This window comes from Phragmites australis, chromosome 1 (genome assembly GCF_958298935.1).
Source record: "Phragmites australis chromosome 1, lpPhrAust1.1, whole genome shotgun sequence".
NCBI lineage: Eukaryota > Viridiplantae > Streptophyta > Magnoliopsida > Poales > Poaceae > Phragmites > Phragmites australis.
This window is the reverse complement of record NC_084921.1, coordinates 10697442-10720319: the sequence shown is the minus strand read 5'-3', so window position 1 is coordinate 10720319 and position 22878 is coordinate 10697442. Positions and strand designations below refer to the sequence as shown.

Genomic DNA, 22878 nt, shown 5'->3' with positions numbered 1-22878 from the left:
TCCCTAGGTAACACCACAGCCGTTCCCCTGGTGTTTTTTGTTAGGTGTGCAACCTTTAACTTCTCCCCCTTTTATTCAGAGCTTACTGACGAGGCTGTCGACTTGCGGATCCGGAACCTTATGTTGGCTACCCCGAGAAAAGACAGTCCTCCGGCCGGCGCTCCTCCACTGTGTGATCTTCCCCCAGTGGAGAGAGCACGGCTGAGGCCTTCCCAAAATTCATGCCTCCAAGCCTTCTCCTCGGTTAGGATTTTATGGTTTGCATCGTTACAGAGTTTTCCTGAGGTCGATATTCTATGCCCGATAGTCGATGAAGTCATGGAGGTCTTCGAGGTTGTCTCAGGGAGAGAGCTTGCCGAGACATCCATCCTAGTGCCCAACCAATCTCTACCTTGCCTAGTACTTGCCTAACCGACAACCAACCTGGTCGCGACGACGACCAGCCTGCTCGGAGTTGACTCTTGACCCTGGGGCAAGGGTTCTGCAAGAAGTGACGGCCAGTAGAGGAGCGACTATGGTTGAAAATGGACGGGAACGGTCGGGAAAACTCTCTAACCGTTTTCACTTTCACATTTTATCTCGAAAACAGAATCGAAAACGGGAAAGTCGGAAACGGGTACGAACTCGGGAATGTCGGGATGTCGAAAACGAATTAATCCGAACGGAAACACGTCGGTATCGGTCGGGAACCGATAATTCAAACCGGACATAACCGATCAATTTTTATACACTAGATGTTTGAATATTGTCACACTAGTACACCACATTCAACCGTGTTCGTTCACATAATGATATATGAGTCGCAAATAGATAAATTTACACACCGATACAACATAGTCACAATAATAGCCTAATAGAAATATAGGATAGCAAAAGTGCAAAACACATAGATAAATATTTTTCCACGTAGCCGACAGCTCATCACTCATCAGCATCATTCATCATATCCTTCTCTTGATATTTAGATTAATTCAACTGAACTAATTAAAAAGAAAAATCAACACCACCAACGCAAAGAGCAAGGTTTGCAGTCTTGCAGAAGCCAGTAAGCACACTGGATTCATAAGAGTTTCTGCCAATGGGATCATATACAGGTAGGCACAGATATGATATTAGCATAATGAATAAGATATCATTTTCTCTTAATAAAAGAAAAGAGGATTGTTAGGCCTGTGTGCTTCAGCTTGCAATGCCTGAATCTGAATAACATAGCTGAGTCCTTAAGACCTTAAGTCAGAAAACAATGTGATGATAACACTCCATCTGTTTTAGTACATGTACATTTTCTTGGGGATTATCCTTTTGCAATGCAAGTCCACTACGAAATAAAGTGTAGCCATTGCATTTTTTCCAACCACGGGCCATGCTTCCAAGGCTGTGTGAGAGAGAATGAGTGGTTAACCATTAAAGTATCTATTAATAAGGGTAAACATGACCTAATTATTAATCATTTCCTAGTTACTTTACCTAATTGATCTGTTAGCAAAAGGTTACCAGATATATACTGTGAAACAGAGAAGGTTAAATAAAACAATAGGTAAATAAGAATATCTTGCCTTGCTTCTTCCTAGCTAACAGGCCATCAGCACATGGGCCTTAGTGGGCTAGGATTGATGTATTCAGCCCTTATCCCGCGAAGGAAAAAGGGGAGGAAAACGGGAATATCCCGCATAAAAACGGGAAAATAACAAAACGGACGAAAATAGCTCAAACCATTTTCGGTACCGTTTTCGTCAGACCTATACCGTTTCCGTCCCGTTTTCGAATAAGATCCGAAAATACGAAAACGATCGGGAAAAAACGGGATACGGCACCGGAACGGGACGGGATTTTCCCGTTCCGTTTTCATCCCTAGGAGCGACCAGCCTCGCACCGAACTAGCCTGGGGCGCCCAGGCTGCCACTCTTCAAGCCTCCGAGCAAGGTGGGGGAGAAACTAGCTGCAGATCCAGCTTCCCCAGAAATGTCCAAATGCGCCCGTGAGGCATTGACCACTGGCAGTTCTCCGATAGCTATGACCTCCCCCTTGCCTATTCTTAGCGACGTCGTGAGTATGAGCGTTGTGCAAACTCCTCGATGTTGTAGTCTGGTATCCTGAATTCCTACTAAATAAAAATAGTAATGGAAAAAGTACAGAATTAGCTTGAGCCAAATCATTTTATTGTCAGATATTAAATGGATGAAAGCAGTTATGAAAATACTATACACAATTATCTTACATTTGGGGATTTCATATCCTTTGCTGTCATGGCTAGCAGCATGTGGCATGCAACGTTCAAGCCATAGGCATTGCCTGGTAGTTGTTGGTGGCACTGGACAGAAAAGAAACCATCAGTTCGAAAGAAAAAGATGTCATAGTAGAGTGTTTGCAAATATGTCTATTAGCACTTACCGTGAAGGCGGTCTTATGTGTCAGTGTGTGTGTGGCTCATTTGGATCATACTTTGGATTATAGCGCATATACGTGTCAAAAGCCCTACATGCAAAGAACCATTAGTCAACAATTGAAAAACGTTTGAAAAGTTCAATATGTAGCCTAAGTCATGAAGAACTTACTCGTCAAGGATATGTTTGACCAAAGTATAGTCACATACTCCCTGTTTGCCGTTACGTCCTACTACTGGTCTCGCTGAATCGAGGTACCATACCAAGTTCTACTTGTGGGCAATGACCAGTAAGATCCAATGGTCACCCGTTTTGTGGGTGTCCATCAGGTAGTCTTTCTTTGAAAAGTGGCTCATTGCCCTAGCCACATATCCCACAATGGATTCTCTATCTTGTTCCATCACAGAAATCATCATAATTTGAGGTCAAGGAATCCGAATGTCACCTTCTCCCTCGTTTCTTACACCAAATGTCTACAGATAAGAAGTGAGTTAGATTGGAGAATTAGAGTTAATAATTAATAAACTTCTAGTTTGAAAGGGCTTACAATGTAAAGCATTGTAGTAACCCCGCGTCCAGGCCATCGAGGTTGAAGAGTTCATATAAGTCATTGAAGCCCACGAGAAGTAGCTATCCCCATTCAAGAAGTGACGATTTTGGTACTGGACAACAATGGAACCCTTCTTCACTTTACAACCTTGCAGATAGTAACTATGCAACTCAACACAAAGTTGTCTTGCCCTCCGTAGTGGATCTGCCATCAGCAAGGACTTCCCAAGCTAGAATTTTGGGTTATCCTTAGTTCAAGATGCTCCTATCTCGCGCTTCCCGACGCTTGAGTCCTTACTAGAGGACCTTGACTTCTTTGACAGTTGATTTTGGACCTTGGCTTGGACTTCTTCCTCTCTGGGTTGCCCTCAAGTTTCCTAGCTAGAGATGGCAAAATGGGCAAAGGTGATGCAGCTGGCTCATCTCGAGTTTGAGGTTGGGGTAGGGAACTCAGTGCACTTGAACGTCCAGGCGAATCGCTCCTAGATGGTTTGTTGTGCACCAAGATGTCCCCCTATTCCATTGGATCCTCTGAAAATGAGCTTGATCTAGTTTTCAGATCTCATCATTGAAGGGTACGGGTAAATCTGTGTCCACAGCATTGGCATGTACAAAATCCACAAATACCACAGCATAACCAAGACGTATTAGGACCGTATGTAACACCTAGACTTCTGAATGCACCTGGCCCTTTGCAACCTCAATTTGGTAGCCACTAGGTCTTATGACCAACGAGCATAGCGTGGACTCATCGAGAAGGTCTATAGTAATCAGCTCCATGGATGGAGAGAAGACAGGTTGTTCGGCCTCACTAGAGGCATGACTACTCCTACGTCCAGCAATGGGGCTATCACCCACTTGTGCACTAGGAATTACGATTCCCTATGACGTAAATCTTTGCAGGAGGTCTTAATAAACGCTCTCCGTGATTGACTGGGTCAATGCTTGCATATCAATTGGACCCAACCTATTCCCCTTCTTGTACATCCCGACGTGTTCGGGGAAGCCTAACCTCCGGCCCTAGGAACTAGACACGCCTCGCACGCGATCTGGGTGCTCAGGGTTTCCCAGTTTAGTGGATAGCTCATCATGTTCCCCGGCCCCAGTGAATGATCCTTCGATGGATTGGGATGCGATTTCTTTCACCTTTACAACGACTACCTCGGTTTCGCTAGATTTAAAGGTGATTTCTCCACTATCTGACAGCTCACCCCTCGCTCGCAAATACGATTGTGATCATCTCGAGAATTACAACCAAGGATTCTTACGGCCTTCCTTTACTAACTTTTCATCCTCCGCCTGCCATTTCTCCCTTTTTCCCACTTACTCGCTTATGCTCACGTTGTGGTTCTACTTGTTCTTTGCCCAAAGCTACTTCTTTGCTAGACTCTTCATTTGGAACGCCTTTGAGCTCTTTAACCCCACAAAAGCTTCCAAATTCTCCCTTTTCATATATGGGTACTTGCTGAAGGGCTCTAACCCTTTTGTCATATACTCGTTCACAAGCTTGCTCTTGTTGCTTCTCCAAAGTTTGACGATCATTTTTATAGCAGCCATTCAACCCTTAGCCTTCATGTTCTTCGAGAACTCCAGAAATGTATTGATGCTATCATTGAACAAGGCGTTCTTTTGAGCCATAGTGAGGTCACCAAACTTCGAAAGGGTCAATGGCACCCTCTCCCGAGCATTAAGGTCTGCGAGCTTCCTCAACCTTTGCAGGGTCTTCTTCTCCATAGGCACACCGTCATCATCGATTTTTGTGACAATAATCTTATCCGTTGGCCACTTTGCTTGTGCCCTTGGTCTTTGTATTGTTGCTCCACTGAGACCTGATTGCGCAGATGTTTGACTACGAGCTTTTCCTTCGTCATAGGATCCCGATGAAGACTCGTTGGCAGACATCTAATAGATATGAATATGCAGATACAATTGTATTAGTAACTATATTCACTTTTATATAAATTTATGAAAATATGATGTATTTCTTATCTAAAGCGAAGGATCCTAGCTAATTTCTAATAGGCAAAGATAGATCATAATCCCATTCGAGAATATGTGGCCCAGTAGGTTTCCATGCTCTTATACGGTTCTAGAGAAAGTTTCAGCAACACCTCCCCGCTATTCTCCAAATGCATGTCTCGACAACGAGCCTAGAGGGTGTGTATCTTTTTTCTATAGTAATATACTTCAAACAAAATAGGAATTCGAGTGCAAAGGCAAAAGGGAGCTTGACTGCAAGACTCACCCGTCGAGCAGAGACGAAAGTCGGCCTTAGTGATCCGACGGTGCCGAGTGGAAGAAAATGGAGAGTGGTCTTATTCAAATTCAAAGCGCTTCATAATCTTCAACCAGTTCTGTGCTTCAATATAATTTCCTGGAGTAAGCGCTATAGCTTGTTTCCAATACTCAGCAGCTTGATCTAGAAGAACAACAGAGAGATGCCACCAAAATTCTCTCTACAACCATACAAGAGCACAAAAATTTACTACTCGAACCACATATCCTCGGACTATCCAAAGTACATGGACAATTCAGGAGCATCTTCTTATAAATAAGACGAGTTGTCAAGTCATATTTATAATCAAACACTCCCAAATGGGAGACGTAGGTGACGCAAACTAAATTCACTTTTAAGATTTTCTTACATAATTAGTTTTATTTTCCTAAATATAATCATTAAAGCAAAAATGGATAATGTAGTAGACAAGCAAGACCTTACAATGATTTAATAACATTTTGCACAGATAAGCATTGAATATCATGTGTAAAGAAAGAACTGAACAAATATGCTAATAAATAAAAATAATATTTGAACAATAACAATAGGACAAATACACAAGTAGTCTATAAACATGATCTTACAGGTATTGAACAGAAGTATATCATGAATAATTGAGCTACAAATGTATAACAACATTTGAACAGTGAGATTGAGCATAACTATTGCTCTCTGATTATCAATTCAGTTGGTCCTAGGGCTTATAATGTCCCTACTCCCTAACTGTCTAAAAATTATTCACCAATTGGGCAAGACAACAATACAACTTGTTACTAATTTTGGAAAATACATGCTGCTTTACAAAATGTAACCACCATTTTTCAGAGAACAAACTGCCAGTACAACATGAAACCAACTAGCATTCAGGAAAATGTAAAGCTCATGCCGAACTGCACTTAAATGGCTCTCTGAACAATTAACCAAACAAGAGTTTCTCAGGCTAATAGCATAATAGAGATATCACCAAACCAATTAACAGGTGCAAGCAACAACAATAATCCAACTAGAGCAACATGACACCATGCAAAGGATATAAACTAGAGTACTGTAAGAGATGCCTAATCTCAAAATTTAACAATCATCATCGAGCTAAGCACATCCTAGGCAATAACACTGTGCAGCATGACAACACGACATGGTTACCTAGATAGTAGAGCAGCCGAGCATTGGCAAGGAGGGGCAATTGATGTCGGTGAGGAGGGGATAGCGGGAGGCCTACCTTAATGGATGAGGACGATGGCGGTGTATAGCACGGTGGAGCGGGTTCCTCGGTGTCGGGGGTGCTCATCGTGGAGGAGGCAACGAGCTCCTCAGCGTCGGGGTAGTGGTCCTTGGCGACGGTGGCATGGGCTCCTCGGTGTCAGGGTAGTTAGGGATGAGGACGCAGGGGAAGACAACGTCGAGGAGGGGGATGGAGACAGGGAGATGAAGACGTCCTTGAGGACGGCTGGGAGAAGGAGGGGCAGCCTCGGTGACGAGGGTGCATGGGCCTCGGCGTGGAGGTGTCAAGGAGGAGGAGGCAGGGGCGGCGAGATGGAGGGGGCAGCGGGTGCGGCATCGAGGAGGAGGGCTAGGGGTGTCGAGGAAGAAGGCATCGGGACTTAGGCAAAATCGGGGGCTAGGGTTTCCGGGCCCGTTATATATACATAAATCATTAGTGATAGGTTGTAGCTTCAACCCGTCACTAATAACCTTTACATTAGTGACGGGGAAAACAATACACACGTCATAGATTAGTCTATCACCCGTCACTAATGAGATCACGACTCAGAATCCAGATATGATAGGTGGGCCTAACAAAATTTTCGAATGCCGGATAATCCGCTAATGACAAGAAAGAACGTCGGATAGAACGTCTGACTGAAGTCCAGGAGGATGTGAAAAAGAGCCGATTTGAAGATATGAGCACTGGATGATCCGGTGATGGCAAGAGATGAACGCTACACCATTTTGGGAAGAACATTGAGATATGAATGCCGGATAATCCGATGATTAAAAAAATGAACTCACTGGATGATGAAGTCATTAGTGACAGGTTATAGAGATGACCCGTCACTAGTGATTGGTATCAACCAGCACTAATGACTAGTCTGGATGCGTGGTCGGGACATGTGGTCTGGACGTGTGGTTTGGTCATGTAGTTGAGACATGTGGTCTGGACATGTGGTCTAAAAGTCAGTAGTGATAGGTTATATTTATGACCCGTCACTAACATGATGTCATTAGTGACGGATCATAGAGATGACTCATCACTAATGACTTTTAGTGGGATTTTGGTATATTTTTAAGAATGGAATTTATTTTTTTCCTGCTGGTTTAATTATTTCCTTTATGAATTTATTTACAATTGCAAAATTACGATTGTGCACTATTTAATTAATAAAAATTCATCAAAATTTTGCAAACTTCTTGAAAAATTCATAAAATCCTATTAAAATACTCTAAATTCATAAAAATTCATCTAAATTAATAAAAATTCATAGATTCAAACTTAGGGTGTCAATCCACATGAAATTCAGACTTAATTGGGTATTAAAAATATTACAAATTTGATGTTACATTGATGCACGTATTATTTAGCATGTACTCATTGTTTCCGTACTTTTTTGACATGGATCCATTTGTTATGGTCAGAATGTAGGTATGAAGTCTTCTCGTTCTGTGCAACATGTGGTATGATTGTAGTAGCAAAAGAAAGATTTCATCAAATTGATTGTACTCATCCTCATCAACCATGTTTTCAACTCCAATGATCCATCTTTTCCCGGTGACAAACACATGAAGTTTTTTATTTATCGTGTCAGTCACATAAAACACCTGGGCAACTTATTTAGTGAGTACGAAAGGTTCATACTTAAATCCAACAAGTTTGAGATTAACGCTAGTGAATCGTACTTGTATTTCATAATGCCCTTTGTCTCGTGTATCCAATGGCACCAAAGCAGGGGCACCTTGAATCCCAAGTAATTCAGTTCCCAAATCTCCTCTATCTGACCGTAGTATGTGCTCATATGCATGTTATTATCATAAGCATCTATACGGACACCGTTGTTCTGGTATGTGCTTTTCTGATCTTGGGCAACCGTGTAAAATGTGTAACCATTTATATCATACCCTTGATATGTTGTAATTTTGTATATAGGGCTCGCTGCTAGTTCCTGATCAAATCACTTGTAGGAGTACTCGATTGATTGATTTGATCTTGAAACCAAGTGTTGAACATTTGCATATGTTCCTTCGCAAGACAAGCTTTGTTTCGCCCTGCATTCTCTTGAAGAAGCAATTGCTTGTGCTCGTCGATATATGGGAACACTTTGCTCATTTGTTGTAACATGAGGAAATGAGTTTGGTCATATGTCTGGCTCTGGAGTAATTCCATGTTTCCCCAGAATGTCTTGACCTGTGAGCCTATCCTCATGGCGAGAATGAGACATACCAATTGGGTTATCTGGGTTCGTGTAATTAATACACTACTCTACTACCTCATCTATAGAGTAATCTTGCGCAATGCAACCCTCATGCAAAGCTCGATTCCTTATGTATGACTTGAGAATGCCAATGAATCTCTCATATAGATACATCTGATGTAGGAATACGGGGCCAAGAAAATAAATCTCCTTCACAAGATGAGTTGTGAGATGGACATGTTTCTAATTCTAACCACAATCATCTGTGTTAACATCACATGACAATCATGAATCTTCATGCTGTCACCATTTTCAGCTCTTCCACCGAAACAAGTATTCTAATGTTGGACGAGTAACTGAAGGAAACTTTCACACCGTGCAAGAACTCACAAAATTCTTTTTTCTCTTTCTTGGATAGGGTGATGCAAGATGAGGGTAGAAAATTTCCTTTATCCGTATCCTTGGCATGAAGCTCCAACCTTACGCCTATTTTTTCAAGATCAGTTTGTGCGTTTTCATGATACTTTGTTTTCCACTTCCTGTTGAGCATTGTACCGAGGTGACTGTCGCAGATATTCTTCTCTATGTGCATGAGGTCAATAGAGTGACGAATGTTTAAGTATTTTCAGTAGTCAAACTCCCAGAGAATTGATTTCTTGTTCCATATTTCATTTTCATCACTCGTGGAGGATCGTTTTCGCTTGTCAAGGACAATATTGATATTCTTAACCTTATCATAAACATCTTGCCCGCTGAAATACCTTGGAGGTGACGCTTTCTCCCTTGTGCCGTTAAACTGAGACTTTATTTTTCGATACGGGTGGTTCCTAGGAAGGAAACGTCGATGTCGAATGTACACTGTTTTTTTTGACTCATTCAATCACATACTCTCAATGTTATATGAGCATTGGGAACAAACTTCACCTTTCTTTTACTGTGCCTTGACAAATTACGAAGTGCTGACAGATCATTGATGGTGATGAATAACATGGCATGTAGGGTGAAGTGTTCTCACTTATACCGATCCCAAACCTTAACGCCTTCAGACCAAAGTGCTTTAAGATAATCCACCAAAAGTCTGAGGTACACATCGATATTTTTGCCAGGTTACCTCGAACCAGTAATTAAGGTCGACAACATAATATTTTTCACTTTTTACAAAGCCAAGGTGAAAAGTTGTAGATAGATAGTATAACAGGCTAGGTGCTATGTGAGGTAATCATGTTACCGAATGAATTTATGTCATATGTGCTCATAGTAAACCTAATATTTCTTAATTTTTCAGCGAACCAACCAAATATGGAATCAATGGTGCTCCACTGAGCTGAATTTGTGGGGTGTCATATAATTGTCTTCTTATGACCCTTTTTTTTGCCATCGCGGCAATTGAAACTCCTTTTCGTTCGTGGACAAATGTTTTAAATGAAAAATTATAGAGAAGTACCATATCACTTTCATAGGAAGCCTTTTTCTCTTGCTGCCTTACTCCATATCACCATCATTATTTGCGTATCAATGGTTTCAAAAATAGAACATTGACCTAAGTTTGCATCCTCTCCGAGAAACATGACACAATCCTCTTTACATACATATATTTTTTCTATTTCTAATCTAAAAGGAAAAATTAAACACTCCTGGTCCATACTAAAGATATATATTTATATCCATCAAACCAATTTAAAATAAGAGATATATACAACTAAATATGTTTCTTCTAAAACAGTAAATATATATACAACTAAACATGTTTCTTCTTGTATTAATCGATAATCCTATAACAAATTCGAACAACCACCTGGTCCTCGCTCACGTCAGCCAGGTTTTCTCAAGGACTTCGTCAGAAGTTGGTCGTTTGAGCCCAAACCGACGACACTGACCTCGCGCCTCATCCATCCGGCGCCTCCGCGCGCCCCGCGTGCGCTTCTAGGGTTAGGGTTCCGGCGAGGCCTCGGCCCCGCCGGTGGCAGCGGCAGCGGAGATGGGTGTCCCGGCGTTCTACCGGTGGCTGGCGGAGAAGTACCCGATGGTGGTGATGGACGTGGTGGAGGAGGAGCCCGTGGATATCGAGGGCGTCAAGGTGCCCGTGGACACCTCCAAGCCCAACCCCAACGGCCTCGAGTTCGACAATCTCTACCTCGACATGAACGGCATCATACACCCCTGCTTCCACCCGGAGGACAGGGTACGGCTCGCCTCCCTCCTTCCTTCCTTTCCCCCTCTCTCCACTCCCCTCTGTCTCGATTGGTGGGTTGCTTTGGGCGTGGGAGTGCGGAAGTCGGGGATTGTTTGGTGCTAGATGATGTTCGATGTGTTTGCGGTAATCAGGTGATGGGCTTGCGATTGGTGAGATCTTGGAGGAGAGAATTGGTGGGTGTTTAGCTTGTATTCGGCTGGTAAATTGATTTCAGCTAGGGAAAAAATGAGCTGCTAAGTTGTCGAGAGGATGTTGCAGTTCATTCAATTATTCGAAGTAATGTTTGTCTCAATTATACAGGTTCAGTCTGCTGTTGTCTTCCAAACTGCTGTGAAAACAAATTGCGAACAAATGTGGGCCGACGAACCTGCCAATGGATAGTTGAATTTAATTTGATTCCGGACCTATTTCAGTTAGCAACTGTATGCTGCTGCATCATCAATAGTTTTAGTGGAAGCCACCGCATCAACAACAACAACTAAGCTTTTAATCCTAAGCAAGTTGGGGTAGGCTAGAGATGAAACCCAATAAGAGCCACACGAACCGAAGAGAAATGAAGAAAGAAAAAAGATTATAATAAAATAAAAATAGTTTTAGCGCAAACGTTTTCTTTATTTTTTATTAGAAACATTTTAGTGTTAACTTCCTATTTGCTTTTGTTCTCTGATTTAAATGTTGACCATGGTTTTCTCTGCTGTAGCCCTCCCCAACAACATTTGGTGAGGTTTTTCAGTGCATGTTTGATTATATCGACAGACTATTCATCATGGTTCGCCCTCGGAAGCTTTTGTACATGGCCATTGGTACGTATTGCATGCCTGTTGTGGATGAAATTTTGTTGCTACTCCACCTATATATTTTAGTGCTGTGTGAACTAGCGGAATTTCTGGAGTTGTATATATTTGTAAAAGTCAGGATTCAGTGTAGTTTCTCTTTTACCTGTTGGGTATTGTCATGCAGACTACCTTGTCATAACTACGCAGGTGTTTGTGCTTTAATCAAAGTTTGTTCTCATATGTAATATACATAGTGGGTTTATGCAGCTCTTTTGGAATAAGCATCCCCCCTGAATTCAATGATCAATGTAGTTCTTGTACTTGTGATCATATTTGATTTTATTGCTGTTCATAATTTTTACTGTGGTACAATGGCTTTACAGATGGTGTGGCTCCTCGTGCTAAGATGAACCAGCAGCGCTCTAGACGATTCAGAGCTGCAAAAGATGCAGCTGATGCGGTCAGTATTCTACTGGAACTATCCTCCTTTGCTCTGTGTATGATTGTATGCTGTCCTTTTAGTTGTTATTTTTGGGCAGCTGCAACCATTTCATTGCACTCACAGCTCAATACTGTTCTGCCCCTAGGCTGCAGAAGAAGAACGGTTACGTGAAGAGTTTGAGAGGGAAGGCAGGAAACTTCCTCCAAAACAGCAATCACAAACCTGTGATTCCAATGTTATTACTCCAGGGACTGAGTTTATGGCTGTTTTATCAGTTGCTTTGCAGTATTACATCCATCTCAGATTGAATTATGATCCTGGATGGAAACAAATTAAAGTAAGTATGAGCTGATCCCGATTTGATTTCGTTTTTTTAGCAATGCTTTCTGTCAGTCTCCATATATTTTTTAGTTGGAAAAGGCTGCCACGGACCTCAGAAAGCCTGAATGTGAATTAAGTCATGTATGTTCTAATTAAGTCCTTTTGAAGGTTGTTTTGTCTGATGCCAATGTTCCTGGTGAAGGGGAACATAAAATCATGTCGTATATTCGTGGCCAACGGAATCTCTCTGGTTTCAACCCAAACACACGCCATTGCCTGTATGGCCTGGTATGTCCAACAAAATTATATTATTTCTAATGTAGTTTTTTTCTTTTAGCCCTGCTAATGCAGCTCTATATATTCATAAATGCAGGATGCAGATCTGATCATGTTAGCTTTAGCGACACATGAAGTACACTTCTCAATACTAAGAGAGGTTAGCTCTCCTCAATGTGGATTATATATGCTTTTAAATGTTAATACATACTATTGTCATAGTCCAAGAAAAATTGAGTTTGTTTCTATGTTCTCCTGTTGTCTATGTTATTTTGTGTTTTTTGTTTGCAAAATTTATATTACCTTCTGTCCCTGCACTGCTATTCCTTTTTCTTTAAAGTACCTTAAGGACTCACTTTTTTGTGTGTTTGCAGGTTGTTTTTACACCCGGACAGCAGGATAAATGCTTCTTGTGTGGTCAGGTGGGACATCTAGCAGCAAACTGTGAAGGAAAGGTGAAAAGAAAAGCTGGGGAGTTTGATGAGAAGGGTGATGCTATTGTTCCCAAGAAGCCTTATCAGGTCATAATGATATATTTTGTTTGTTGTAACATGTGGTTTAATAAGACTCCCTTTGGAAGGTCATAATGATATATTTAGTTTGGTTTACTTTTGTGCTTTTGCAGTTCTTGAATATATGGACCCTTCGGGAGTACTTAGAATACGAGTTCAGAATGCCAAACCCACCTTTCCAAATTGATTTTGAACGCATCGTCGATGATTTCATCTTCATGTGCTTCTTTGTTGGCAATGATTTTCTTCCGCATATGCCGACACTAGAGATTCGTGAGGTTTGTTTCCTGTTTGAGTATCCACCTTTGCAAAATTGCACCTAGCACCTTCAAATTTTTGCTGTTACTAGACTGGATCTCTGTTTATTCTTTAACCTTCTTCAAGTTCCTCTTGATTCTTGCATTTCACTCTTAAATATGTCACATGGCACTAATGTCCTGGTTTTCTGCAGGGAGCTATTAATTTGCTAATGGCAGTATACAAGAAGGAATTTCCTTCAATGGGTGGCTATTTAACTGATTCTTGCACGGTAATCAAAGTTCATTTCTGTCAGAGTTGGTTCAGCAGCAGATTCTGAAACTATTATCTGATTCAATTGATCATATTGGTATTTAATCAGTAATTTGTTTCTTCTTTCTTGTTTTAGCCTGATCTGAATAGAGTTGAACACTTCATTCAAGCAGTTGGTTCCTATGAGGATAAAATATTTCAGAAAAGAGCCCGTTTGCATCAGGTGCGTGATGATGATGATTGACTTACTTATTGAACTGTAACTAGCATATTGTGGATAAAACTATATGAGAATAAAATATTTCAGAAAAGGGCCCGTTTGCATCAGGTGCGTGATGATGATGATGATTGACTTACTTATTGAACTGTAACTAGCATATTGTGGATAAAACTAATTTTAGTTATCAGTTTCCATTATGAATGATCTTCTGTGCTCATGTGGGCAACTATGTTCCTTTTTACCTGTAATGTTTCCTATAGGTTCAAATTTCTATCTGTACTGGTTCATGTAGTAGAACAAAATAATCTGAAAAGGGTTTTTTTGCAGAATTCAAATATGTTAGCCATGATTTTTTTATCTCAGAGTAGCATGTAAGGGTTAACTGGGCATGTCCCTTTGCATTTGTGACCTGAACTTGTATAAAGCTTTTGGAACAAGGCATTTTGAATTCCTGTGCAAGAAACGTTTGCAACCTTTTTTCTGCATTTGTTCTGGTCAATTGTCGAAAAGTTCTGTATGAGAGTCAGGCATTTCCACTTACAATTTACAATCGTACTCCCCTGTTGTAGCGTCAAGCGGAAAGAATAAAGCGGGAAAAGGCCCAAGCAAAGCGAGGTGATGATCTGGATCCCCATGTTAGTGATGATCTTATTGTACCTGTTACACAGTTTCAAGGGTCTCGCCTAGCCTCCGGGGCTGTGCCTGCGCCATATGAGCAGAATGGATCTCATAAAGACAATAAAGAAAGGAACAATCGAGCTCGAAAAGCTGCACGAATATCATCATCAGGTTCCAGTATTGCCACCGTCATAGTTGAAGCTGAAAATGACCTTGAAGCCCAAGTAATTCATCCCATTGGTTTGAGAAGATCTCACATGTATTTTGGAAGAAATATTTCTTGCAATTTTACCTGACATTCTTGATGACTTTCTTAGGAACGTGAAAACAAAGAAGAATTAAAGTCGATGCTTAAAGATGCACTTCGCGAGAAATCAGATATTTTTAATTCTGAAAATCCAGAAGAAGATAAGGTATGTCTATCTCTTTGGTTATTTGTGTACAAATCATATGCTGTTGCTGCATTGACTCTATGTGGTTAATTTAAAACAATTTGCTTGCATATTATACTATATGACAAATTACAAAACATTGCTGAACACCATAGATGACTAAAAACACTAGAGATTATACATATTGAATTTTTTTTAAAAATATAGTCCTACATCTTGGACCGTAATAAGCAAAGTAGTGAAATTTTGTTCATTTATTCACTTTCTTTATTGATTTCACAACTTACACATTTAAAATTAGTATGAAATTTTTTTGTTGTTACACTCAGGTGAAGCTTGGAGAATCAGGATGGAGGGAAAGGTACTACGAAGAGAAATTTGGGGCAAGAACACCTGAACAGATCGAAGAAATACGCAGAGATGTTGTAAGTATCTCAGAAGTTTCTTCGATTTACTGCTTTTATTGCTCGTTAGTGACACAATGCAATATTTTTGTTACATTACTTGTGTTAACTTTTGGCTTACCCCAACTCACTTGGGACTAAGGGCTTTGCTGCTGCTGCTGCTGTTAGTTGTTACTTGTTCTAACTTTGATAGCATAGGTTATCTGATCTTTTTTAGAGAATGTTACTTTTGCTACAAGCTTATAATCTTATGCGATTTACCCTACGCTTAGGTTCTCAAATACACAGAAGGTTTGTGTTGGGTAATGCACTACTATTATGAAGGGGTCTGCTCATGGCAATGGTAATTTAGCTTGCTCAAGTTAGCCAAGTATATCCAATTATGTAAAGGTTCATTTGCAGCGTGTTTTCGGCAGGCTTAATTGTTCTTTCTGCCTGTGCTTCCAACATCTCGTTCTCAAATATCATTATTCTGTATGTAGGTTCTACCCTTATCACTATGCTCCGTTCGCTTCGGATCTAAGGGGTTTGGGTCAGCTTAATATAAAATTTGAACTTGGGACACCATTTAAACCTTTTGATCAGCTTATGGGCGTTTTCCCAGCTGCAAGGTGAACATGCTAGTATTGCATTTCTTTGATCCTAGTTCCTTCAATTGTGGTGGAAAGTATTTTGACAGACTGTCACATTAAATTTTCAGTGCCCATGCACTACCGCTACAGTATCGGCAGTTGATGACTGATCCAAATTCGCCAATAATTGATTTTTATCCTACTGGTATGCTGATTTTGCCAATATGTGAAGTACTCTATTATCAGATCCTTGATATAAGATTTTGTCTGATCTCTCTTCCCCATTTACCATGCAGATTTCGAAGTAGATATGAATGGGAAGAGATATTCTTGGCAGGTTAGTTCTTCAGAGGGAGCATTTACATCTTTGATATGCGCATGTCTAACTGGTAACTATAATATATGTTTTGCAGGGGATAGCAAAACTGCCCTTTATTGATGAAGCTCGCTTGTTGGCTGAGATTAAAAAAGTTGAGCTTACTTTGACGGTATGGAGATGAAACAGTTTGTCATGTATTCATGCTTTATAAGCCACAAGGACTAAAAATCTTCTAAGATTTGCTTTGTTTTCCTCATCTTCGATGTAGCCTGAAGAAGCAAGGAGAAACAGTATCATGTTCGATATGCTTTTCGTGAATGGCTCACATCCACTTTCGCCTTATATCTACTCTCTCAACAGCAAATTTGGACATCTGCCTGACAAAGAGAGAAATGAAATTAAAGAAAAGCTTGATCCTTCTGCTAGGTTAGCTAAGCTTAATCAGGATTGTTGATTCACATCTAATACTATTTTATTACTTTAAATCTGTATTGATATTTGCGTACCAATGGTGTCTTTTGTTGTGGTGACTGGTGGGGAAGGGGGATGAATGAGTAAAACAGCGTTGAACCAGTTCTGCCTGCTAGTTGTATTGAAAAAAAAAGATAGCCGATTTTAATATGCGCTAAGAAAACTTTGTTTGTTTTTTAAGATTTCTCTGACACCTGCTCTTATTTTGTACAGTGGAGGAATGAATGGCTACATATCACTTTGCAGTGGGGACTCATGCCCTCCTGTATTTAGGTCTCCTGTGGATGGGCTGGAGGATATTATGGACAATCAAGTGATGTAAGCTTAACCCCTTTACCTGATATGTTTTAATACTTTTTAGTGGCTCTAATTAACAATTATGGCATTTGCATCAACCAGATGCTCAATCTACAAGCTTCCGGATCATCATAAGCACATAGCCCAGCCGCCAGTTGGTGTTATCATACCCAAGAAGGTTTGGAACTTGTATTTTAGTGTATCTGTGTAGCATCAGCATCGTAATATTAATAGTGAATAAGCTGTGTTCAATCTACTCTGAAGATTGTTGAAGCTAGTGATCTGAAACCGCCTCCAGTGCTGTGGCATGAAGACAGCGGCAGGAGGCCTCATGATAATAGCAACAGGTATATTATCAACCTTTCTGTTCTTTTGTATTTTCCTGCAGACAAATTGAAAATTCTGATCTTCTTGTAAAATGGTTATTAGGCAAAACCCAGCAGGAGCCATATCAGGCCGCCAACTCGGAGAGGCAGCCCACCGACTAGTCATAAACAGCTTAAATGTTCAGGGTATGGGGCAACATAGTGCCCCATCAATGCCATATCAAACTATAATGAATGGTGTGCACCATTTGAATGTAGTGCACCCTATAGGCAAGCAAGGCATGCCTCCACAAGTGGAGCAGTCTGCTGGACGTCCTGGTTGGTATGTTCCTAGGGGTAATGTACCCAATGGTCAACTACCAGCATATGCATCATCAGGATCGGGTCATTATCAGTATGAAAGATCAGGGCCTTCACAATATGAACAAGGTAACCGAGGCAGGCAGCAATCTCATCCATATGCAAGAGATAGCTACTATGACACGAGAGGTAGGGTTCCACCTGCATATGGATACCAGGAAACTGGTGGCAACCTGTATTCATCACAGCCTGCTGCTCTGCCGTCGGGTCCTGGACAGTATGGGCAACCCCCATCAGCATATCCTGGGGTTTATGGTGGAGGCTACCAGCCCCCTCCATTTCGTGGAACCCAACAGTGGCAGCAACAACCATATAGCTCCTATGCTGGAAGAGGGCCTTATGGAGGTAGGGAACCTCCCACAAGGCCTGATTCACAGTCACAGCAACCACAGAACCGTTATGGCGCTTTGGACGGAAGTTCAAGCCGGAGGCCTCCATCAGGTTACGGTCGATAGAAGATCCCTATCCAGTTACTGTTGTAGTTTGTGTTGTTAGTAGAGCTTCCCTAGTAATATAGAGTAACTCAGCTAAGGTGTAGGAGCATACAACATCTGCAAAGTCTGGTGATCTTCAAGCAGCTAGGTCGTGGCATCAAAGATCTTGAGAGGCATGTTGCCAAGTTCTGTATACTAGCATTATTTACAGACCATCAGATACTGGTAGTTGGTCACCATTCTTTCATTTGAGCTTCTCATTTATTCAGAATATGGCATATAAGCACCCTGGGGTTTAACAAGTTTGAATGATGGATATATTCAGAAGATGCTCAACAAATTTTACCCTGGGGTTTAACTAGTTCTGGTGATGAGTATATTCAGAAGATGAACAGATTTTGGATCATTGAGATAGTGTATTTGAGAGTGTCTATTTCCAGTTTTGATGATGGGTATATTTTTCAAATCATGTATCAGCTCTCTTTGATGGCAGTAATGGAAGTGGGATTTCTCTCGCACTCAGAGCTCGTGATTGCCGGTTGAGCATACGATATTTCTGTTGTGGCGTTATCCTGGTATCTTGTGCTTGTGCCAGGAATGCTCCAGACTGTTGCATGTTTACTGGCTGCAGAATCAATGCCGGGGACAGGTACTGCCGGGTGCAGAATCGTTTATTTGTTGGTTGTCGCTGCATTGTTAGCCGTGTTGTCGTGCACCGCACTGTTGTTTTGGGGTTTCAGGGTTGCTGGTTGAGATTGTGCTGTGTGGTGTAGTTGTTTGTCTCTGCATTGTGAATTCATCTACAGTTCCACTTGCATATAGTATTGGTGTGTGCGTATGCCTGCATTGACACCTCTGTGCAGAGTAGTTTATAACTGATCTTGGATGGAGATATTCGATTGTTAAGGGTGTAGAAGCTGCTGCGAAGTGTTGGTGCTTTGGTGGACGTTTAACGATTGCATGGCTGTTTCTTTTTAGAACTACTAGTTGCATGGCATTTTCAGTGCACTGCATTGCTTAGCTGGCGCTGCAATATAAAAGCTTCGTCAAAGCGGGGAATGCTGCACCCCGCATTTCGACCGACCAAACTGCAGTTGCAGCGCATCAACCAAACCCAAGAGTCTGCGATGGAATCGCACCACCCGAACAAGCGTGGAGCCATGGTGGAGGCAGAGGACCGGCTGAGCGGCCTCCCAGACGACCTCGACAACCTACAGCTCAAGCACGCCGTCCGCACCAGCGCGCTCTCCCGGCGGTGAGCGCGCCTGTGGCTCGGCGCGCTTGTCATCGACCTCGCTAACCACGACTTCGCCCGCGGCCACGGTAAGCCGCTGCCTCCGGCTCCACACCGTGTACGCCGCGCCGCTCGACTTGTTCCGCGTTGCGTTCTCATCCCCGTCCGGCGCATTCGGGCGGGACGTCATCGGATGGGTCGCGGCCGACGTGGCGAGGGGCGACAGGGGGGGTGGAGGTCGACCTGACGCCGACGCGGGGGCACAGGGCCCTGGACGCCGACTAGAGCCCCCGGGCGACCTGTTCCTGGCCAATAACTCGCTGGCGCGGCTCGCACTCGGCGGGTGCAGCCTCCGCTCGCTCTCCCTCAGCCATGCCGACGTCACCGACGAGGCGGTCCGGGACGTTCTCTCCAACCGCCGCTCTCTCGAGGTCCTCAGCCTGAGGAGCTGCAACCTCCTCTCGTCGGTGAAGGTCGCCGGCGAGGAGCTGCGGGGCCTTGAGCTCGTGGGCTGCCTGGCCGTGCGCGAGCTCTGGGTCGACGCTCCCGCGCTCGAGTCGTTCGCCTCCCACGGCGACATCATCTGCTTGAGCGACGACGCTCTCGCCGTCCACTTTGGCGCCACGCCGGCCCTGCGGGACGCGTACATGTAGTAGATCGACCGAGCCGCCTACATGCATGCCACTACTCACCAGCTGAGTTTCTGCTGAAACTGCAGCTCCGCGGCGGCAAAGCTGCATACGCTAGCGGCAACATTGGCCGGTGAGGAAGACGAAGCGGACATCGTTTCTAACTTCGACCTCGTTCTTGACCACCTGACGTTCATCAAGGTGGTGGATTTTCGAGGGACGAGATGCGAGCTGCGGCTGCGGCTGCTCAGGTTCCTCATGAACAGGAAGGGCTCCTGCCCTTGAGCAATTGGTGTTAGACACCGTGGAAAAGGAGGGGGACTCCAGGAGGTGAGCAACTGGAGATCATACAAGCGCGGGTGTCGGCGATGCGGACGGCGTTGCCGGAGGCGCGCGTCTCCGTGTCCCGGCCGAGCGAAGACGGTAGCCGGAACCCTGCACGGAGAAAATGTACTTGCGCGAGTCATCTACCTTATAATTTTCACATATACTTCAGTACGAATTTCAACGTAAATAAATAGTTCTGATAAACTAAGCATCCGAATGCTCTTGTGGAATTTTCATATCACAAACAAGGTTCTATGATGAAGAGTAGATACTCGACAGACGTGGTTTGATTTCCGAACATCAATGATTGCTTTATGGTTCTATGTTCTTTGTGACCATTGAAATGTTTTACAAATATAACACTTACGAATAATGCTGTGATCGTAATCATAAAAAAATATGATGCATATGTGATCAAAATCAGCACCGATGTTTGCAGCATAAACAATGGTTTGCCACAATGCTTTCCATAAGATTCCTGGATTCATGCGTCATGTCGGTGTTGCCTCGTCTCTGTTGGAAATCTGAATATCAGAAGAAGAAATTACTGAACGAAGAACTAACAGTTAATTACGCGGTCGATTTCATGGAGACATGGTGAACACAATTTGGTAGCTGCAGAAGGATATACTACCCTTCATCTCTTGTCTGTCCAACTGACCATAGATCTCCATGTAGCAGTAGGTTACTTCTGCTGAGCTCAAATCTGAGTGCCTATGATATCTGTGCATATTTTCTGAATTTCTGTGGATCAAAATCTGCGCTGTTAGTCCTAGAAAAGAAGCCTGCGCTTTCCTTGTTCCTCTTGTTCCCAGAGTCGAAACAATATTATTCGCTGTTTTAGACTGACCCTGTACAATTGGAATTCTTTTCTGTGCAATTATTGGACACATTCAGACCTGACTCCGAAGTAAAATAATGCAAGTGAACAACAATGAACTGAAAAATTAGCGATCTAAAAAGACGGTTTTACTTTTACCATGGATGTGGCTGTTAAAAGCAAGCAAATGGACACTCATTCCAGTGGGATGTCTCCCCGAAAGGACTTGTTACTTCATTCTGTATAAATCAAACAACCGTGGTAGATTATAACTCCGTTGTTCATAAAATCTGCTCAAAATTACATTTATATGATCAATCCGTCTCTAACGCAAATGTGATTGAGAAGACTTTGTTCACTTTTCTTCCGGCTAACAGGGTATTGCAACAGCAATACTGCGCCCAGAAGTATACAAAGTATTCTGAATTGATCTATACTCTACTCTAGACAGAAAAATATGATGAGCCTTTAACGAAGAATCATCAACAACACCCAACTGGTGCAAAACCACTGTCTGAAGTGCATTCCAACATTCACAATACAAGCAAATTTGGTGGTCACAAAATACACCAAAAGAAATTCAACAAAAAGTGAAAACACAATAATAAGTAGGAATATCTTTGGCAGAATCTATCCATACAATTGATAGATGTAGTGACCGTACACTCATATGGGTCACTTAATTCAGATATCTATATGAAAGTCCTATGAAGGGCTTAAAATTTTGAATCTCAAAATAAATCGTAACATGTATTATGTAAAGCTAAAAAAGCTACTCCATGGCTTAAAATAGTCGGATAGATTGCGGTAAAACCGACTAAATGAGTTTCTTCTATAGAAGAGTTATTCAAATAATGATGATTGCTCATGTGTGTTTATAAAGAAATCATCAACTGGATTTTGTATCATCGAAAATACGAAAGACATAAATGAAACACGCGATCATCTTAATACGGATTTTAAGATGAAATATTTGGTTAAACCAAATTTTGCTTAGGCCTACAACTTGAGTATTTTTCCTTAGGAATACTTGTATACTAGTCTGCATATATCTAGAGAATAATAAAAAAATACATATGATCATTCGATCCCTTGATACGAATAAAGATCCATTCAAACTTAGGGATGATGAAGAAGAGATATTAGGACCTGAAGTTTCATATCTCAGTACCTTTGGAGCGCTAATGTAACTTGAAAATCGCACCCGACCTGATATTGCATTTGCAATAAACTTACTAGCTAGACATAGCACAGCTCCAACAAAATGCCATTTGGCAGGAGTAAAGAATATCCTCAGATATCTCCAAGGTAGAAAGGATATTGGTTTATTCTATCAGAAAACCCAAAACATCACTATAGTTGGATATACCGATACTGGTTATTTATCTTATCCCCATAATACCAAATTACAGACATGCTTTGTATTCATATATGGTGAAATAGGCTTATCATGGAAGTCATCAAAACAGGCTCTTGTGGCTACTTCCACTGACTATTCTGAAATAATTGCATTATATGAAGCATCATGTGAATGTGTATGACTTCACAGAATGATCAATCACATACAAGAATCATGTGGTAATTTAATATTGATTCATTAGAATCACCTACCATTATCTATAAAGATAATGATGTTTGTATTGTACAAATGCAATAAGGTTATATAAAGAGAAGTATCATATAGCATATTGCCCTAAAATTATTGTATCCTCATGAATTACAGAAAAATGAGGAGATAAATATTTTAAAAATAGAGTCATGTGATAATCTTGCAAATTTATTCATAAAGTCCTTACCAACATTCAC

At 41.8% G+C, this 22878-nt stretch overlaps 1 protein-coding gene and 1 pseudogene across 1 annotated transcript; both read left to right on the top strand.

Annotated features, from left to right (window-relative positions):
• Positions 1-10436: 10436 nt before the first annotated feature.
• On the top strand, positions 10437-18468 carry LOC133909284 (5'-3' exoribonuclease 3-like). Its single transcript, XM_062351650.1, has 23 exons — positions 10437-10800; positions 11513-11615; positions 11972-12048; positions 12176-12367; positions 12520-12639; positions 12725-12787; positions 13002-13148; positions 13253-13417; positions 13591-13668; positions 13786-13872; positions 14439-14711; positions 14805-14900; positions 15209-15304; positions 15556-15626; positions 15766-15894; positions 15984-16060; positions 16152-16192; positions 16269-16343; positions 16443-16600; positions 16859-16963; positions 17045-17120; positions 17207-17289; positions 17372-18468. Exons 1-23 carry the CDS (start codon positions 10597-10599, stop codon positions 18081-18083), a joined length of 3228 nt encoding a protein of 1075 aa, XP_062207634.1. The 5' UTR covers positions 10437-10596; the 3' UTR covers positions 18084-18468.
• Positions 18469-18681: 213 nt separating this feature from the next.
• LOC133931037 (uncharacterized) lies at positions 18682-20446 on the top strand (annotated as a pseudogene).
• The last annotated feature ends 2432 nt before the right edge of the window (positions 20447-22878 follow it).

Coding starts and splice junctions, on each gene's coding strand:
- LOC133909284 (XM_062351650.1), top strand. CDS start 10,597: ATGGGTGTCCCGGCGTTCTACCGGTGGCTGGCGGAGAAGTACCCGATG. Junction 12,049..12,175: donor CAAAAGATGCAGCTGATGCG/GTCAGTATTCTA, acceptor TTCTGCCCCTAG/GCTGCAGAAGAAGAACGGTT. Junction 16,601..16,858: donor AAGCTTGATCCTTCTGCTAG/GTTAGCTAAGCT, acceptor TATTTTGTACAG/TGGAGGAATGAATGGCTACA.